This window comes from Oryzias latipes, chromosome 13 (assembly GCF_002234675.1).
Source record: "Oryzias latipes chromosome 13, ASM223467v1".
Taxonomy (NCBI): domain Eukaryota; kingdom Metazoa; phylum Chordata; class Actinopteri; order Beloniformes; family Adrianichthyidae; genus Oryzias; species Oryzias latipes.
This window is the reverse complement of record NC_019871.2, coordinates 12,909,007-12,926,057: the sequence shown is the minus strand read 5'-3', so window position 1 is coordinate 12,926,057 and position 17,051 is coordinate 12,909,007. Positions and strand designations below refer to the sequence as shown.

General features: G+C 40.1%; 1 protein-coding gene and 1 long non-coding RNA gene across 5 annotated transcripts in view; one reads left to right on the top strand and one right to left on the bottom strand.

Annotated features, from left to right (window-relative positions):
* LOC105355414 overlaps positions 1 to 17,051 on the bottom strand; it is a 43,050-nt gene that overhangs the window by 8,301 nt on the left and 17,698 nt on the right. The window lies entirely within an intron of this gene.
* p2ry1 (purinergic receptor P2Y1) lies at positions 13,153 to 16,006 on the top strand. Its single transcript, XM_004075358.4, has 2 exons — positions 13,153 to 13,571; positions 13,705 to 16,006. The coding sequence occupies exon 2, from the start codon at positions 13,734 to 13,736 to the stop codon at positions 14,796 to 14,798; it is 1,065 nt and encodes a 354-aa protein (XP_004075406.1). The 5' UTR covers positions 13,153 to 13,571; positions 13,705 to 13,733; the 3' UTR covers positions 14,799 to 16,006.

Here is a 17,051-nt window from a genome sequence, read left to right as displayed (position 1 = left end):
CACGCCGTTTGGAATACTCTGCCCCGATCAGACTCATTCGGATCAAAATTTCTTTCCAATCAAAATAGGTGGGTTTTGCCGATTGTTGATCCGATTGTGGTGCATATAAACAGTTTATTCCGATTGTGGGTCACTACTGCGCTGGTTTTATGTCATGAGTAGACGGTGTAGCGCTCCAGAGAAAGCTTTGGAGAAGCGCAGGACCGGTCATCTGCTCCACCCGTGCGAAGCATGTCTCTGCGCAGAGCAGCTGGACTCGTAGTTTCGTGTTTGCGGGCAGGGGAGGGTGCTTTGTTAAGGTGTGTGCACTCCGGAGGAGACTTCGCACCACAGTCCGTCCGGCGGCTCTGAACGTTGTCTCCCAGGAGGACTGTCTCCAAGCAGAGGAGTGGCTTTTTAAAGAGTTCTCATGTCCAAATGATTTGACTGAACGTGTGGCGGATATGTAAACGTTTTTTATTATCGTATTAGGTTTTTCTGGGCCCATGTAAACAGTTTAATTCTAATCCGATCTTTAAACCGATCAAAGATGTTTTGCAAATGTAAGCGCAGCTACTGATGGAAGCTGCATTTCCTTACACTGGGGGTGAGGTTCAGGTTCATGCTCAAAGACGCTTTCACACTGGGGGGGGGGGGGGGGGGGGGGGGGACTTAACCTGTGATTTTCCATTCCTGCTGTACACTTCCTATTTTTAACACTTATAAACTCTTTCCTCAAATTTAAATGAGAAATGTGTTTGCTTTCCTGAATATGTAATTTACAAATCATAAATAATACTGTTTTGTCTTTGCTCTTGGTTTCATAATTACGCGTCTTATATTGTTTTCATATTATATTAATGAAACAGGGGAGAGTCTGCATCTATTCATGATGGAAACTGAAAGTGGAAATTAGATTGTACATTAAAAAAAATACTTACTGCCTTTATAAATTGTGTTGAGAAGAATTCTAGGAACATTTGTACTTTAGTGCCTGAATGCACACATTTATTCATGAGCTGCATAACTGAAATTGTTATGCATTCAGATCCTACATTTACATTTTTTCATCAGAAACTTTAGACCGTTAGATTGTTTGGCTTGTTGACATATTCTTGTGTCATTGTTGGCCGGAGATCCCAGCAATTGTGGGGAAATATCTTGTATGTAATCAACATTTTTGTCTCCATGATTTGGTTTATTCCTAAAATGAAGAATAGTTTCTATTTCAAGGCAAATGTCTTGTCTTAATGTATTTAATACGTATGTGGTGGATCTTGAGTCATTGGGCTGCCTTTTTTTTTTGCCGTATCTGTCTCACCCCTCCACCATAATGGGCTAATTACATCAAGTGTTATACTGAGGGTTTTTCTGTTTTCCAGTTTCCACATCTACACAGATTTATGTTGATGTCTGAATTGTGTGGTCAATAGTCTGGGAGACAGTTAAAATGTTTAATAGTTCTGTGAAGATTAGTATGAGAGCAATGACAGCTTCTGTGTCCTTGTATTCTATTTCTTTGATAAAAGTATCTGACAGACGTTACTTCTTTTGAACTGTAGGGGGGGGGGGTCTTTTTTTAAGCATACAAAAGGAGTGCTGCACTGGGGTGTTGTGGTTAGCACTGTCGTCTAATGGCAAGAAAGCCAGGACTCTAATTGTTCCTTCAGTGTACGTGTTGTCTTTCTCTGTCTTGCTCTGTGATGGACTTCCAAACTGTCCAGGGTGTACTTCGCTGGCGCCCAACAGTAGCTGGGTAGGCCAGATGGATATATGGCATCCAGGGTACCACGATATTAACACGCATACTTATTGACTTAAAACCATCCTGTCTATTCTTTTTTCATCTTTATATTCTTATTTCTGGAACTCTCAGGACTTTCTCTGATCATTCATGATGTCCTTACTTTGAATGCTGAGCACTGCTTTTTCTTTCCACATTATGGTTCCCAATAATTTTGGACACATGAGGGGTTAAAATATGAATTCTGCAGCCCCTGTGTGCTTTATCCCATCAAATCCAAGTATCAGGCCTCTATGTTTACCATCAGACTACCATTGTTCATGATAAAAAATGGTTTTCTGTTTTCACAGCAGTACATTTACAACATTGACCTTCCTCAGTGACAGATTTGTTTTCTCCCCTGGAAGCAAAACATACAGCCTTCTTTCACAATTGGATTTGTGCTCAGATAAAAAGACATTGGACTTTCAGAAGAGCATTTTAAACATAATCTGTGCATCCACAAATTGGCACTATTTCTTAAGAAATATATGTGTACAAATGTTTGTTTTTAAATTGTATTATTCCTTCACCATGATATAGATGTTATGTTCGACATGCTATTGAGACCGAACATACAATGTCTGAATGGATGGTCTGAGTGAGAATGTTACACATCAGGATGTGATGTGTGTATCTGTTAATAACTTTTCATAACACTCTATTTTTAGTGCAACATACATGTTTTGAAATGTGTTCGTTAGATATTTTTACCAGTCTTGATTAGATAATTGAAAACAGCTTGTGTGTGTTTTCACAGATAACACAGACATTTAAAAGATTCAAAAAATGAAAAAAATAGGATTTTATTTTTTAAGTAAAATGTGTTTTCGTCTAAAAGGCAGAATCCAAATTGGGACTTTTTAAAACAATGTGAGAGATTGAAAACTTTGCTGCAAAAAAGCGCATAAGTAAATATTTCCCATGTATTTTCTGGATTTAGCTTCACACCATCAGCCAACTGACCAAAAAAATTACAAATTATTGCCGAAAATCTTCCTGCACATGCAAATCTGACTTGGAAAATTGAGATTTTAAGATCTATTAAAGTGGTATTTTTGCAAAGCAGTCAAACTGACCTTCTGTCTACTTGGTTTGAAATGCAAGTGACATTCAGCTGAATTGATCAGATTAGTGAAAAGTCAGTTTCTCCATGTAAGCCTACACAGCTAAATGATGTCTTGCCATTTAAGGTGGACAGACGGAAGATATCTGAAATGCAGATGGAGTGAGTGGAAAATTGAGATAGAAGGGAGATTAAAGAAGGACAGAAGGTGAGGCAGGGGCTGCATGTTGAGTTGGTCACAAGGTTTAGCCTGTTGATCACAGCTGCAGTCATAGAAGCCCCTGGAGGCGGCTGACCTTTGTGTGTATGTGTCTGTGTGTGTGTGTGTGTGTGTCTGAACTGTGTACTGAAAGAGCAAACCTAACTTTTCTGACCTTTCTCTTAAGGTCAAGCCAATGTGAATGGGACTATCATATGATTGTGGGTCATTGGAGTGATAAAATGAATTTCCAGAACTAAACTACATTCAGAAAATATTTATACCACTCAATTTGAAGGACTATAAGAAGAGTGCCCTTTGTTTGGTTAGTTTTTGGTTTATTTTTTTATTGTTCTGGTAATGTTCTGTTTTCAGGCTTGTTTTAACCCCTTTCACAGGCTTTCCTGGTTTCATTTGGTAAGTAAACACAGCTGTCTGTCAAGTTTCTGTTTTTCAGAACATCTGCTATTATCACTCCATTTTTTTTTTGTTTGATCTTGTTCCACAGTTTGTTCATGTTTAAGTTTATTTATTAAAGTATTTAAGTTCCTGTCATCGTGCTTGTTCTTGTTGTACTTTGGATCCTTTATTACTCATTTCAGTCTAAAAACTGACAACTTTTCATGATCAGGTTTTTAACAGTGATATTATACCATGGTCTGGGTGAATACTCAATTCTGATTGGCTGTTGGGTGTGGATTAAAAAAGTGATAATCCACAGTAATAATGCACACCTAAAAAAGAAATTCCAGTCACATAGCCTTAATGTTGTATATCACTGCGGTGGCTGCTTTAAAACAAACTTTAACTTCATCATCTGGACAAAAACAAGCAGTAAGGTGACCTTTCTCTCTGAACTGATGCTTTATTTAACCCATCGCGACAATCTGCATATATATTCTGCTTTCCTTTTCCTCCCGCAGTCAAGTTTGGTGCCAGCACAGCACGTTGTCATGTTACTGCAACAACGCGCCACACCACATGACAAATAGCCCGTTTTTTGTTTTAAAAAAAGTGATCTAAACCGAAAGAATGACAAGAACAAAGTACTAAGAACTGATTGAATATTTATTTCTTTTTATAATTGACCATCGTATAAGCGCGGTAACAGCCTTTGTCTGTCATTTTCCCATACTTAATCAAAAATAAAAGTTTTCCCAAGTGGATAAAAATTAACAGTCACGAAGGCTATCTAGTTTAGATTCAGAAATGTCTCTCTTCCCATAAGCATTGCACCTTAGGTCATTCTTTAAAATAGGGTGATTGGATTCTCAAATATCTTGGTAGATGAGTTGCTAAGTGAGCCCACAAACGAACTCATAGGTTGCTTTCAGGCTTGGATAACTCATTGAATTGTTTTGAATCTGCACAGAATGCTAACATGTTTTACACTTTTTCTAGTTAAATTTGCTTTACTCAACTCTCTCAAAAGTGAACCAAAAACTGAAGCAGACCAATCTGCTTGGAAGAATCCCGCATTTCAAAGCTGCTCACTTGGGGGCTGTTTTGGGAAATGCAGATGAGGATAAAACACAAAGAAAGAAAAAGTCTAGCTAAACATATGATTACATATAAATGCCACATCAGACCATGTTTATTTAAGACATTTTTCTGCCATGTTTACTCTCTTTTTCTCACCAGTCAAAAACTACTGCAAGGTCAAATCTGTCAGTGTGAATGCAGCCTGAGGGGGCTTTCACTCTGGGACAGTCCCCAGGACTTGCCTTTTTCTCTTTGGTTGACTTCCCCTCTTTTGTCTGTGGTGAAGTTCATCTGCATTCAAACTATTGTTGAACCATACCAGGGTTCACCTGCAAACAAACCAGCATGCTCATTGATATGCAGACCAGGGTTTGATTAATTGCCCCACGCTGGAGTTCAGGCAGACCTTTGCAGCTGCCAGACAAAGCAGACTTTACAAGTAAACAAACTCTGAAAAGGACCTAATAGTTCAATGTGAAAGTCCCTCTGAAATGGTATTTCAGTTCAACTAAACAAGTATGCTGTTTGTATTTTTTTAAACTGGAGATGGATAGCCAGAAAAAGTAATAAAAGTAGAGAAACCTCTCGTAAGTTTTCGACTTTTATCTTGCAAAAAATTCTGTTCTTGCGATTCTTGTCTTTGAAAAGCACAGGGACCCAACAAGGCTTGTCTTCATAGTTTCTTTGTCCATTGCTGGGCCAATACAGAAACACGGGCAACCATGTGTAGCTCACAATCTCCAGTGAGCAGGACTATCTTAAACAAAATCCAAGCTGGCACAGTGAAAACATGCAAACTCCGTTACGAAAATGACCCATCCAAAAAGTGGAGCTCAACACAGATCCCTCTGCAGAGAACAGACAGTGTTTGGACTGTAGCACTCTGGCATTTGAAGCCAAAATGTGTCAGTGGAGTTAAGCAGGAAGTAGGGGAAGAGATAAAGGGAGAGGCATGCAGCAAACAGTCCCTCTGGTTGAAATCAGACTTTGAGGTTTACGCCTTCTTAAGAAATCCTGAAACAACACGGAAGTTGCTTAAAAAAAGGAGTGAGCGTCTTCAAGCGTGACAGAATGCACTCTTGTTTTTCGGCAAATGAGAAATCGAATTGTCTGCATTGAAGCTTAGTTTGTTTAATAAAAGGAAGTGTATCCCACATTGTTCCATCATAATGTTTGTGTTTTTGCTGTTGAACACAAAAAGACCAGGACTTAATTCACTCCTGAAACACTTGGGTTAGATCTTCAACCCAATTCTGGGGTTATACATGTTGGGATGTATTTTGGATCAGTTTTTGGAGAAACATTTTTGGGTGGATTTCATTTGAATCCTATTTATCTTTTATTGTTAGTGCCCCTCCGAGTTAAAGCAACCCAATAAACAATTAAAAGTCAATCCCTTTTTAAACTCAGAGTTGAACTTTGATTATTTTTAACTTCGTAGATTGTATTTTTATGTCTTAATGGTTTTAAAATGTGTTGGTAGTGAGCTGACAAGAACCCTAACCTTAGCCCAGTTCATGAAATATGTGACTCCTTAAAAGTTGTCATTGTCCTAATGGATATCTGTCTGTGCAGCTTTCTAACAGAGGCTTACAGGAAATGGTAATCATTTAATTGGAGAGAAAACAAAGAAGATTTTCGGACACGAAAGGAACCAGCAGATTTGGTTAGCAGTATTGTAGCAATGTGCTAAAGCAACTTGCTCTTTACTACAAAAACCTTACTAAAATAAGATTTTAATGATACATTTTTATTTTCAACTAGATCTTTGATTTGATTTGATTTGAAATGGTTTATTTCAAGCAATTAAGTAGAAATAATACACAACAGCAATATAAACATCAGTTATACATTCATACAGTAACTAATCAAACTTAGGATAATTAGACATATTAATAAATATTGCTTGAAAGGGAGTGGGAGGAAGCGAACTTATATAATCCCACCCCGATTATACTGTAACCATTTTATTACATGATTTATCAATATCCGGTTCCCAGTTTTTATCAGACAGAATTAAAAATCATAAGATATCGATAAAGCACATGACAAAGATGAATTACTTAAGTATTACGTCAAAAATAACTATTTTAGAAATCAACATGGCAAATGCAGATCAGTCATCTGAAATATATGCAGCTTATGTTACTTATAAAAGCCATTCATATGAATAAAACATAATACTATATTATTAAAGCAGACAACACTGTTTCAGGAATTTTCATAGCAAAAATTTCATCAAGTATCAAAAGTTAAAAACATGTGCAAAATTATGCTACATTAGGAAAGATTTTTGAATCAATTTATCAAGTTTTGGAGAAAGTGTAGTAATATACCATAATATCTTTGTAACTTTAATTGCCCAAATTATCACATGAAATCCAAATTCACCGGAAAGAGTAAGAACTATACTCTCAAGGCCCGTACACACCGGGACGAATATTCGCCAGGCGTTATTCGCCAGCGTTTTTCGCCACATTTTTTGTGTTCACACCCAGGCGATTTTCGCTGACGATGAGTGGAGTGAACATGCAATTTCATTCCCTGACATTAGATGGCGCTTAATGTAAAACAGAAATACTCCTGTACACAAGGTGGCGCTGCGCAACTTTACGCTTCTTAAAGTCGCTTTTCACTCAGAAGAAGAGAGCAAGTATTTACACGCTTGTCAGAATCAAACAAAGAAAACATGAATATTTCAAGCACCAGTAGCTCCAACTGGTGCTTGGTTCGGGGATGTTTTAGAATGTCCGTCATTATTGCTTCGCGGCTGTGTGTAGACGCTACTTGGCGTCTATCTTCTTCGCTGGTATGTGTGCTCAGCAAGGCAGTTTTGTTTGAGCGCCCCCAAGTTGTGTTTTACTGTAACTTCAGAAGCTCCAGACACGTGAGCAAAAGCGCCGTTCTCATTGGTCGAGTAGATTTCGACGCGACGCGTCGAAAAAAAAAAACGAACCCGAGGCGTTTTTTTTTTTGACGCTTTAACGCCTGGCGTTTTTTTCGCGTCGGTGTGCACACTCTCATTGGGGCCCTTTGTTTAGTCACGAGGCGTTAAACGTCGGCGAAAATCGCCGGCGAAATTCGTCCCGGTGTGAACAGGCCTTCAGAGTCAAAATTGAAATGACGCAATCCTAAATTTGCGTGAGAGTAAGAGATTCCTCTGAGCTGGAGTGCCACTGATGCTGCTGCTGCTTCCAACTTCAAAGCAGACATTAACATTTTTGACTTTTTGCAGCCTGTGATCACTCAGTTTTTTGCAGTATGTTTTAAATGAACCGTGCGCGATCGTTACTGCAGATGTCCCATGGGAAAGGGGAGAAACAGGCTATCACAGATGCTATTACAGGAAATGTGCCTAAATGTCTCCCAGACTCACAGGCTGGAGCTCTGGCAGTAATGGGCGTTTAGGCAAGAAACTCCGCAGCATTAGAAGCCCTGAGAGTGAATGTGTTTTTAAAACTCACCATTAAAGTCATCAGCACCTCTTCTCTCTCTGGGTGCAAGGATTGGGGGGTGGGGGGGTGTAGTAGAGGGAAAGATGAATGGAAAAAACAGTGCGAGGAAATATGAAAGAGCAAGTGGAGAAGGAGACACAATGGTGGAGTGATGCAGCGTGACAGACGAAGAGAGTCAAACGAAGAATTCATTATTTTCCAGCTCAGTCTGTTGGAAAGCTGATAAGAAAGATCAAAACCAGCTGAGATGCTCATCAGAATCACATGTGCCTCGTTGAGGGCATGGGATGAGCCTGGAATTAGATGAAGGGGGGGGGAAAGGAGTCCCCATAAGTGTACTGGGGAAAAGGCTCGAAATATGGGCAGAAAGACAGACAAAGGTACAAGGAGAACAAAGCAGGAAAATTGGGGCACAAGCACGGCCGCTCAAGAGATATAAGGGACTTGAAAGCTTTGTGGAAAATTGTTTTTCCGCAAATCCGCTAATTTGTCAAATTAGATTTTCTCACTGAGACAGCTGTGTTTTCAAGTTAGTATGCTAATGTGTCTCTATCTCCCTCCCTTGGTGTGGTATCAGAAGCCCAGTTTTATCACAGTTAATGAAAATTACAAATGCGAGAAATACTGTTAACCATCTCGACTCTGACGGTAGCTGGGCTATCAGATGGGTCATTGGAGAGGAATGTAAACAAATGCAAGTCAGACATTGTAAGTCGATTCCTGAACATCAGTTCCCAGACTTCCGACAATGGAGTAGAACAAAAAAATTCTCCATCTTTTTAACGTGAAGAATGTCCTCTCTGTATCCAGTGAGTCTTTCAAGCTGTGATCTGTTTCGAAGTGTCTGCAATGATGGAAGTCACTTCAAACTGAATGGATGAGTGGCTTGGATGCCTGAAAATACCGAAGCCTAAAGGCTACACAGAGTGAGGCCATGGTGCAGAAGGTAATTTCAGCATTTTTTTCTTATCTGGTTTCACACCTGGAAGCATGTGCAGAGCAGCCCTGCGTCTCTCCAGAGGGATTTTGTGGCAGCGGGAGAGCAGCAAATGAAAGTCATACCATCTTCATATGTTCAGCGCACAGCGGCACTCTGGCAATGACAGACACATGCCATTGTTGCAGTATTTTTCTTAATGGATGAACACATATGCAATGCAGCAGAAGACCATGCAGCTGTCTGTATGAAAAGAAGCATTCCCAGTCTTGTTGCTTTGACATATGAACAGTTTCTATTGCTGCAATTGTCAAGGTGTAGGGTTGAATAATAAACAGTGTCCATGAGTGTGCAATAGAGAGGAACATTTATGCTTTTAAAAATGTATAAGCTAGAAAGCACTGTAATAATGTGAATTTGGTTGGTTTCTAACTCTTTGAGTCATCCATAAAACAAAACAAAAAAACATGAATTGAAATACAGAATAGAATTATTTTGCAAAGTTTTCAAAGTTATGCTTTAAGAATACTTTTATATTTTCTTGATGACATCATGTCTTTCTATTAATTGGTTAATATAAACCCATCCCAAAAGCTTCCCGATTGTTCCAATGCACCGGTTAGCATTTATGTCAAATAGACTTCAGTCAGAGCATAAATAATGAAACGTCTGTTGCTTTTTTTCCTTTTTTTTTTTTTTTTTACCACGACAGTCCCTTGGACTTCGCGGATTGGGGGTGGAATGCAGAAAAATGTCACACCTGGATGCAGTCTGGTCTGTTTTCACACGCAGTGCTCTCAACAGCGAACCAAAGACCAAAACAGATCAAACCGCCCAGAAAAATCTCACAGTCACAACAGCTGCTCTTTCAGGGAGGCACCAGCCGGGACCGGTACTGATCAGAACAAGAGAAAAGCAGCTAGTCCTGCAGGTCCTTTGACTACCGGGTATTCAAAAGCACCTGCACTACATTGTGTTAACCCTCAAAATACCTTCTCCCCCTATTATAATTTGTATTTCTTCAGGTTCACTCATTTTTCCCCCACTATTAAGGCACAACACTTACCTGGATTGTATATTTTGTCCGCTTTATCTGTTTGGTCTGTGGAAAGTCTGTCTTAATTCACAATAAAGTGAACCCCACTAATATTTGCGAGTAGACTGTGACCATCACTCAGGCATTACTTGTTCAGAACATCATGATGCTCTCTATTGTTGGGCATTAAATAGAATGAAGTCAGTGCTTTTTCCTTTGGGTTCAGAAAATACACCTCTCACTTCAAAATTAAAGCTTTATCCATGTGAGTGGTCCCATTCGTGATAGAACTATATGATCCTCAGACAAGATATTGTAAGAATTTGAACACAAATGCCAGAACTTAAAATAACAGGAAAATAATTCAGAAAAATAGTCTGAGACTGAAACCTAAATTTAATTAATTTTTACCCCAGAAGAGGAACTATTCCTCCATCACTCTCTGGCAGGACATCCCTTCAGCCTTTTTAAATCTTAAGACTGGAAGTAATCAGAGGGAAAGCACCCAAAGTACTTGAGCACTTCAAAAGTCAGCTAAACAACAATGTCAAGTAAGCAATGCAAATTCCATCTGCTGAGAAAGAGCAGAACTCGCCCGAGAGCTTTGGAGCATCAACAAAGCTGCCCGAAAGAAAACAAAAAATGGGATTGTTTTTACAGTCACCTATTTCTTAAAGGTTTGTTTTCGGGTGTGTCTCCAAATCCTTGTGGTATGCTGTTAATGCTGAGATGTGTGCTATTGTGAGTTCATGTTTGCCTTTAATTTGCTGTTTACTTATCGAAAAAAGTACTTTTTTTCCAGTAGTTCCTGTAAGCATAAAATAAAAACTTTAAGACGTATTTTCTGAGTTGTTCACTTTTTTCATTTTATAACTTTGAAAAAATACTTAGATAACTGTTTAAGCTCCTTATAGGGACAACAATCCACAACTTTGTATCAAGTTAACCACCATGCATTTTTAAAAACTCCCTTAAAATTTAAAATTTTGAGAAAAAGTATCCAACTAAAAAGAAATGTGGTGAAAACGTAAAGAAGAAAGTTCCTCTGCTAATTTCAATGTTACGGACCAAAGGTCAAAACAACCTCAAATGGGGGCCACACAGAAAATGGTGAGTCAAGCAAAGAGCAGAAAACATTTCCTAAATTTGCTTAGCTGTCAGAAAATGTTCCATTTTTTGTCATTTCTTTCACTTCCTCTTGGCGTGGAAGAGGCTCACCACATCACGTGGTAAACTTGGTTGGTGTGCCTGCAGAAATCTGTTTGATGGAAGTCTTTCTCTGTGCCAGCCGCTCCACACTGGCTGTGGCTGTGCAGCACAAAATGATGAAGGATAAGCATTTTCCTCCCCTCGCTTCGTAACGGTAGATTAGCTATGGGACATATCACAAATTGATTCTAGAGAATTGCCATGCTGTATCGCTCAAAATGGAGAAAATAGAATAAGACCTTGTAACTCTGTAAATATGTGTAACAGCAAATTGGGATTGAAACCGAGTCACCAAATCGGGAGACTTTTTGGTGGTTTTCTAAATCAAAAGATTTGCCCCTGACAATTGTAATAAGCGTTTGCTTGACTGTTTAATGAGCCATGAGTGTTGTTATGCAGGAAGCTTTCAAATGGCATTACAACATATTAATTACATATAGGAAATCATTGGAAAACCGATTGAAGAGAGAATCATTTTTAACTATTTCTTTTTTCTCATTTGCATGCAGAGACACCAGTGGGTCCCTGAAAAATTTTATGGCCATGCTTTGTGATAGTTATAAGGAATAACCAATTTAATGGTGACATGAAAAGACCAGCAAACTATGCCTTATCAAATGTACACTGTGGAGCCACAATGTTCTAGTGGATATTATATTTTTCTGGCTCGTGAATATCATCCATTAGAGTATTGCTCCTGCCTTGGCTCAATTCACTCTCCACAGTTTTAAGACGTTAGTTTTCTGCAGCATTATAACCTTTGGCTCACTCGTGCTCATCCGGAGCACCTTCACTATTCTCCTCCATCCTCAGCCCGTCTGCTGCCTGTTGCAGCTCTGTCCTTCACTTTGCCGCACACACCTTAGATCGGTAAATGACCCTCTTCATTTACAAAACAGGAAGTTGTTTTTTGTGCTGCTTTACACCTGATGCTTCAGTAACTGCAGCATCAATCTAAAAAAGTAAGCCACATAAATGAAGTGTATGTAATAAATATCTTTTTAGGATAACTTGAAACTACATTTTTGATAGTTCTTGCCATCAGGCAAAGCTGGACCCCAGCTTTGCCTGATGGCAAGAATAGCTTCTGACTATCAAAAATGTAGTTTAACAATGGATCTTAAGATCCATTGTAGACGTTCTTCGAATTGCTTTTTAACCATTTACATAATTTTCACATTTCCAATGGATTCTGAAGCAGAGAAAAGCAGCTTTGCGCTGATATGCACCCTTTACAGTAGTAAAGTGCTTACCCAATTGCAATTAACATAAACTAGCTGACTCCGCCTAGGAGAAAAGCAGCATATTCATGTAAATAATAGGCATGAGCAACAGAGCATGTTCTATTTTTCATACCCAGTTACATCTCCAGGAATAAAGGGTTAAAATGTGTTGTAGCTCACATGCAAATGTTGTATGTTCTTGCAAAATCGCGGGTCTGGAATCTAGGATCTGGATCATGCAGTTCCACCTGTACCTTGATTTGGTAGCAAAGTGCAGGTTGTGCCATAATAAAAACTCCAGAAATTGTTTTTAGTAGAGCACAATTTGTAAAAATAAATAAAATAAAAAGGGGGTTTTGTGTGTGTGTGTTGTAAATGTATTTATTCTGCTAGGTTTGTAATTGCTGTTGTGGTAATTGTTCATTGATTGGTTGTTTTAAAAACAGTTTTTATTTATTGCGTTTGTATTATTGTTTATATCTTTATTTTTCCAGCTTTGTCAGGGCCTTATTCTTTTCTTTTAATTGAATGTTTTTCTAGAGGGCCCCCATGTGAGTTTTTGCTTTTTGCCCCCAGAAATTCTTGCAGTGCCCCTGCTGATTGTAAATGTTACCAAAGAAAAGCTGAATCAATAAGCTAGAATTATTTATTGCATTCATTCTCTGTGTGTGATTGCCATTTTGTGCAGATTAGTGTTGCTTTAATTGTTGGCTTGCATCCCAACAACAGCATGCCTAGCGAGATTCAACACCGTATGAACGGAACTGAGTTTGGCTCCACCTAACTAACTCCAGCCACAGAGAGAGCAGCATGCTCATCTCCGGCGCTGTGGAGTGCGGTGCTGGCAGGTCAGAGCCTCTAGTCGTCGGGTGAAGGGAGGCGGAATAAGACACGTGAAAGCTGCTGTGTGCCTTTGTGGAAGCGCACCTCCCACTCCACAGAAAGTCCCCGTTCCCCTTTGCGGAGCCTGTTTGCACGTCTCCGTGCCAGATCCTGCAGCTGTCTCAGGACTCTTTTAGTGGAGAGACGTCGCAATCGAAAGCAGACTTTTTTTTCTGTTTTCCTGCGCGCACTTAAAGGATTGTACAACTTTTTAAAGACCTTTTTTAAGAGTGCGTAAAGACACCTGCCATCTGAAACGCGCGTTAACTGAAATCCCCTGCAATCGCCGTAGGAATGAGGAACACGAGTCTATATTCGCGGTAAGTGTTGTTGCCTTTTTAAACTGCACGTCACTGTAATTCACCGTTTGGCAAAGCGATCATTTGAATAACTGGTGGCCCTCGAAGTCCCCCTCATTCTGAGTTTAAACCTGAAATCCTCCTTCTCATGCAGTAAGGAGACCAGCCTCTGCCCCTGACACAATGACCACAGACCTGAACTTGACCTCTCTGCTGAATGGGACAGAGTCAGACCTCAACAATCAAACGAGATGCTCCCTCACCAAGACAGGCTTCCAGTTTTATTACCTGCCCACCGTTTACATCATGGTCTTCATCATGGGGCTGGTGGGCAACAGTTTGGCCATCTGGATGTTTGTGTGCCACATGAGACCATGGAGCAGCATCTCTGTCTACATGTTCAACCTGGCCCTGGCTGACTTCTGCTACGTCCTCTCGCTGCCGTTCCTCATTTTCTACTACTTCAACAAAACAGACTGGATTTTCGGGGATGTCATGTGTCGGCTGCAGCGGTTTATTTTCCATGTGAACCTGTATGGGAGTATTCTGTTTTTGACCTGCATCAGTGTTCATAGGTACACAGGGGTGGTGCACCCGCTCAAGTCCCTGGGCCGACTGAAGAAGAAAAACGCTGTTATAACCAGCATGTTGGTGTGGGTGGTTGTTATTGTAGGCATGTCTCCCATTCTGTATTATTCCAGGACCGGTCCTAAAGGTAATTCAACAACGTGTTATGACACCACCACTAAGGATGAGTTACCTGGTTATTTTATCTACAGCATGACTTTGACTGTGTTCGGATTCTGCGTCCCTTTTATCATTATATTCTGTTGCTACGGCATGATTGTCAAGTCTTTAATCTGCAACGACATGAACAACGCTCCCCTGCGGCAAAAATCCATCCACCTGGTTATCATAGTTCTTGCTGTCTTTGCCATCTCTTACCTTCCTTTCCACGTGATGAAAAATCTCAACATGCGTGCCAGGCTTTACTTCCAGAGCCCTGACATGTGCGAGTTCAACGACCGCGTCTACGCTACCTACCAGGTGACACGAGGGCTGGCCAGCCTCAACAGCTGTGTGGATCCTATTCTTTACTTCCTTGCTGGAGATACATTCAGGAGGAAGCTGTCACGAGCCACTAAGAAGGCTTCCAGGAAGGGAGACAATGTGCTGCAGTCCAAGAGTGAGGAGACGGCTCTGAACAGCTTGGCTGAGTACGTGGAGAATGGGGAGCGCAGACTGTGACCCTTGCCGCTGCGAGACAGTTCCAGGAAAGGATGGAATGAATAAATGCACTGTTTGAACTGAAGACTGTATGTAAAATCTGCCAGCTTGTACTGTAGGATCAATATTCAATTTAACCCTGGGACACCCGTTGCTGTGCGTGGAGCCTGTTGTTGTTGATAAGCTATTGTATTATTATCCTGTAATGTGTTGTACTCAAATATTAGAGCCATCCGTCACATATTATACAAACATTAGACAAATGAATATTATGATGGTCAAAGCTGGTGGAAACTGACTCCCTTTCAGGTAATGATGCTGTTCATCAATTTTCTCTGCAAAGTAGAAATGACGATAAATTGGAACATGTCTGACTACAAGTTGATGTTTAATCAATAACTATTTAGTAGGTTAGAGCTTGTGCTTAAGAAAATGGACCTGAAATGGAATTTATTGGAGACGAGAATGCACTGAAATGGATCATTGCGTGCCATACTGAAATTATAATGCACTGTTAGCACAGTTTTTCAGCTCTACCCATCTATTCTCAGTTTTTGTTCTTCATCATTTGGCATTGAAAAGGACAAATCTGGTTGGCTACTTTTACTTATTATTATTTTTACGACAGCTCAGAGGCACAAGCCTGTAAATGTTCTGTTACATCAATCTTTCTCTCCTCAGTCAGTTAGCCGCATAGAACCCTAACAAAATACTTGCAGTATTTTTTGCGTGATGGAGTAATGTGTTTTTCGTTTTGGTGTACAGTGCAGGATCTTGTGACTTTCCAGATTGATTGGTTTTGTTAAATGTCATTTTCGTGTTTTCGGTGCATGAGTCCAGTCCCAAACCCAGTATGTGACTCACCACAGCAGCTCTGCTCCACTCCAGCGCTTACTGCAACACACAGAACTCAAGGCTGCTTTGGCTTTGTGAGCCCATTTAACATGTTGAATATGTGTTTGTGTGAAATACCTCTAAGTGAGTGGTGCACTGTGTCTGTGTTGGGCAGATAATTGTGTATGTTTTGTATTCGTTGTAAAGATTATGGAATTTAATCATGGAGTTTTTCATACATGTCTTATGTGAATGTTTGATGTTTGTGGCTTATACTAATACCTAAATGCAATGTGGCTGACAATGAGGGTTAAGAAAGGAAATATCTTTGGTGCAGCATTTTATCAGCCATGTACATCTTTGTCAATAAACCTCGATATTTAAGATATGCCGTACAGTGTAGAAAGGCTGGTATTTATTTAAAAATGGAGTGGGTGGGGTTGCAAATAAACGCTCACAGTTGATTTTCAGGGCGATTGTGCAGAGTCCTGCCTTCTACTGCTGTTTGACTTTCTCTTTCAACTAAGCCAGAGGGAAGTGAGTGGACGAGGGAGGAATTAAGAGTGGCACCTTTTTCCCTTGGCTTGTACTGAGACTTGCCTTTGTTGGCGTCACAATGCCGCGTGGTTATTGATGCAGACAGGAGTGTGAAGCCATTGCCAAACACCCGCGGCTGCAAAGTGTTGTGGGCACAGGAAACCAATGAACTATCTACCCCCTCAAAGGGCCCTTTACTACAAACAGCTTTTGATTTTTTGGCTTCAAGGTACAATCTGCATAGGGGACCCTCGCAAATGTGTGTTTGAGGATATATTTTGTGAGAGAGCCTGAAGGCATCGCAGACCTGATTCTAGGAGGTGGCTGTTTTTTTCTGTTTGTTTACTACAATTGTTTTGTTTTTCAAAGAAATCCCCCTTGATCCCATGTAGATTAATTAGTTTGTAGAATGAATTTCTTTACAATTTGTTTGATGATCAAAAAGGTGCTTTTCAAGCTACCAGTCTCTAACTTAACCTTTCTCCATGACGTTTCTGGCCCTTTAAATATTCCTTTTGCCATCACCACCTTATTTCACCACAGAATGAAATATATCAGTAACATAAAGGAAGACAACAAAGAAACAAAGGTGGAACAGTAACTGTCAGCAAAGTTAGTTTTTCTTCAGGATGGTTGTTGGGATCCCATGGAGACAGGACGGACACACTTAGATGCTGGGCTTTGATTTTACAGATTTACAGTGTGACCTGGCACTACATCCTTATCGATCACCATCTGCCAATGCCAGAACCGAGCACTAACCACACAACAACGGGACGTAATCAAAAGTCAGAGTGTGGTCTTGGGGAGTTGCTCGTGCTACAAACAAATGTGAGCAAGGCTGCAGCTATGTGGTTAGACTGCAAATTCAAGTGCATCAATCAAGAATGTGTGACAGAGCTG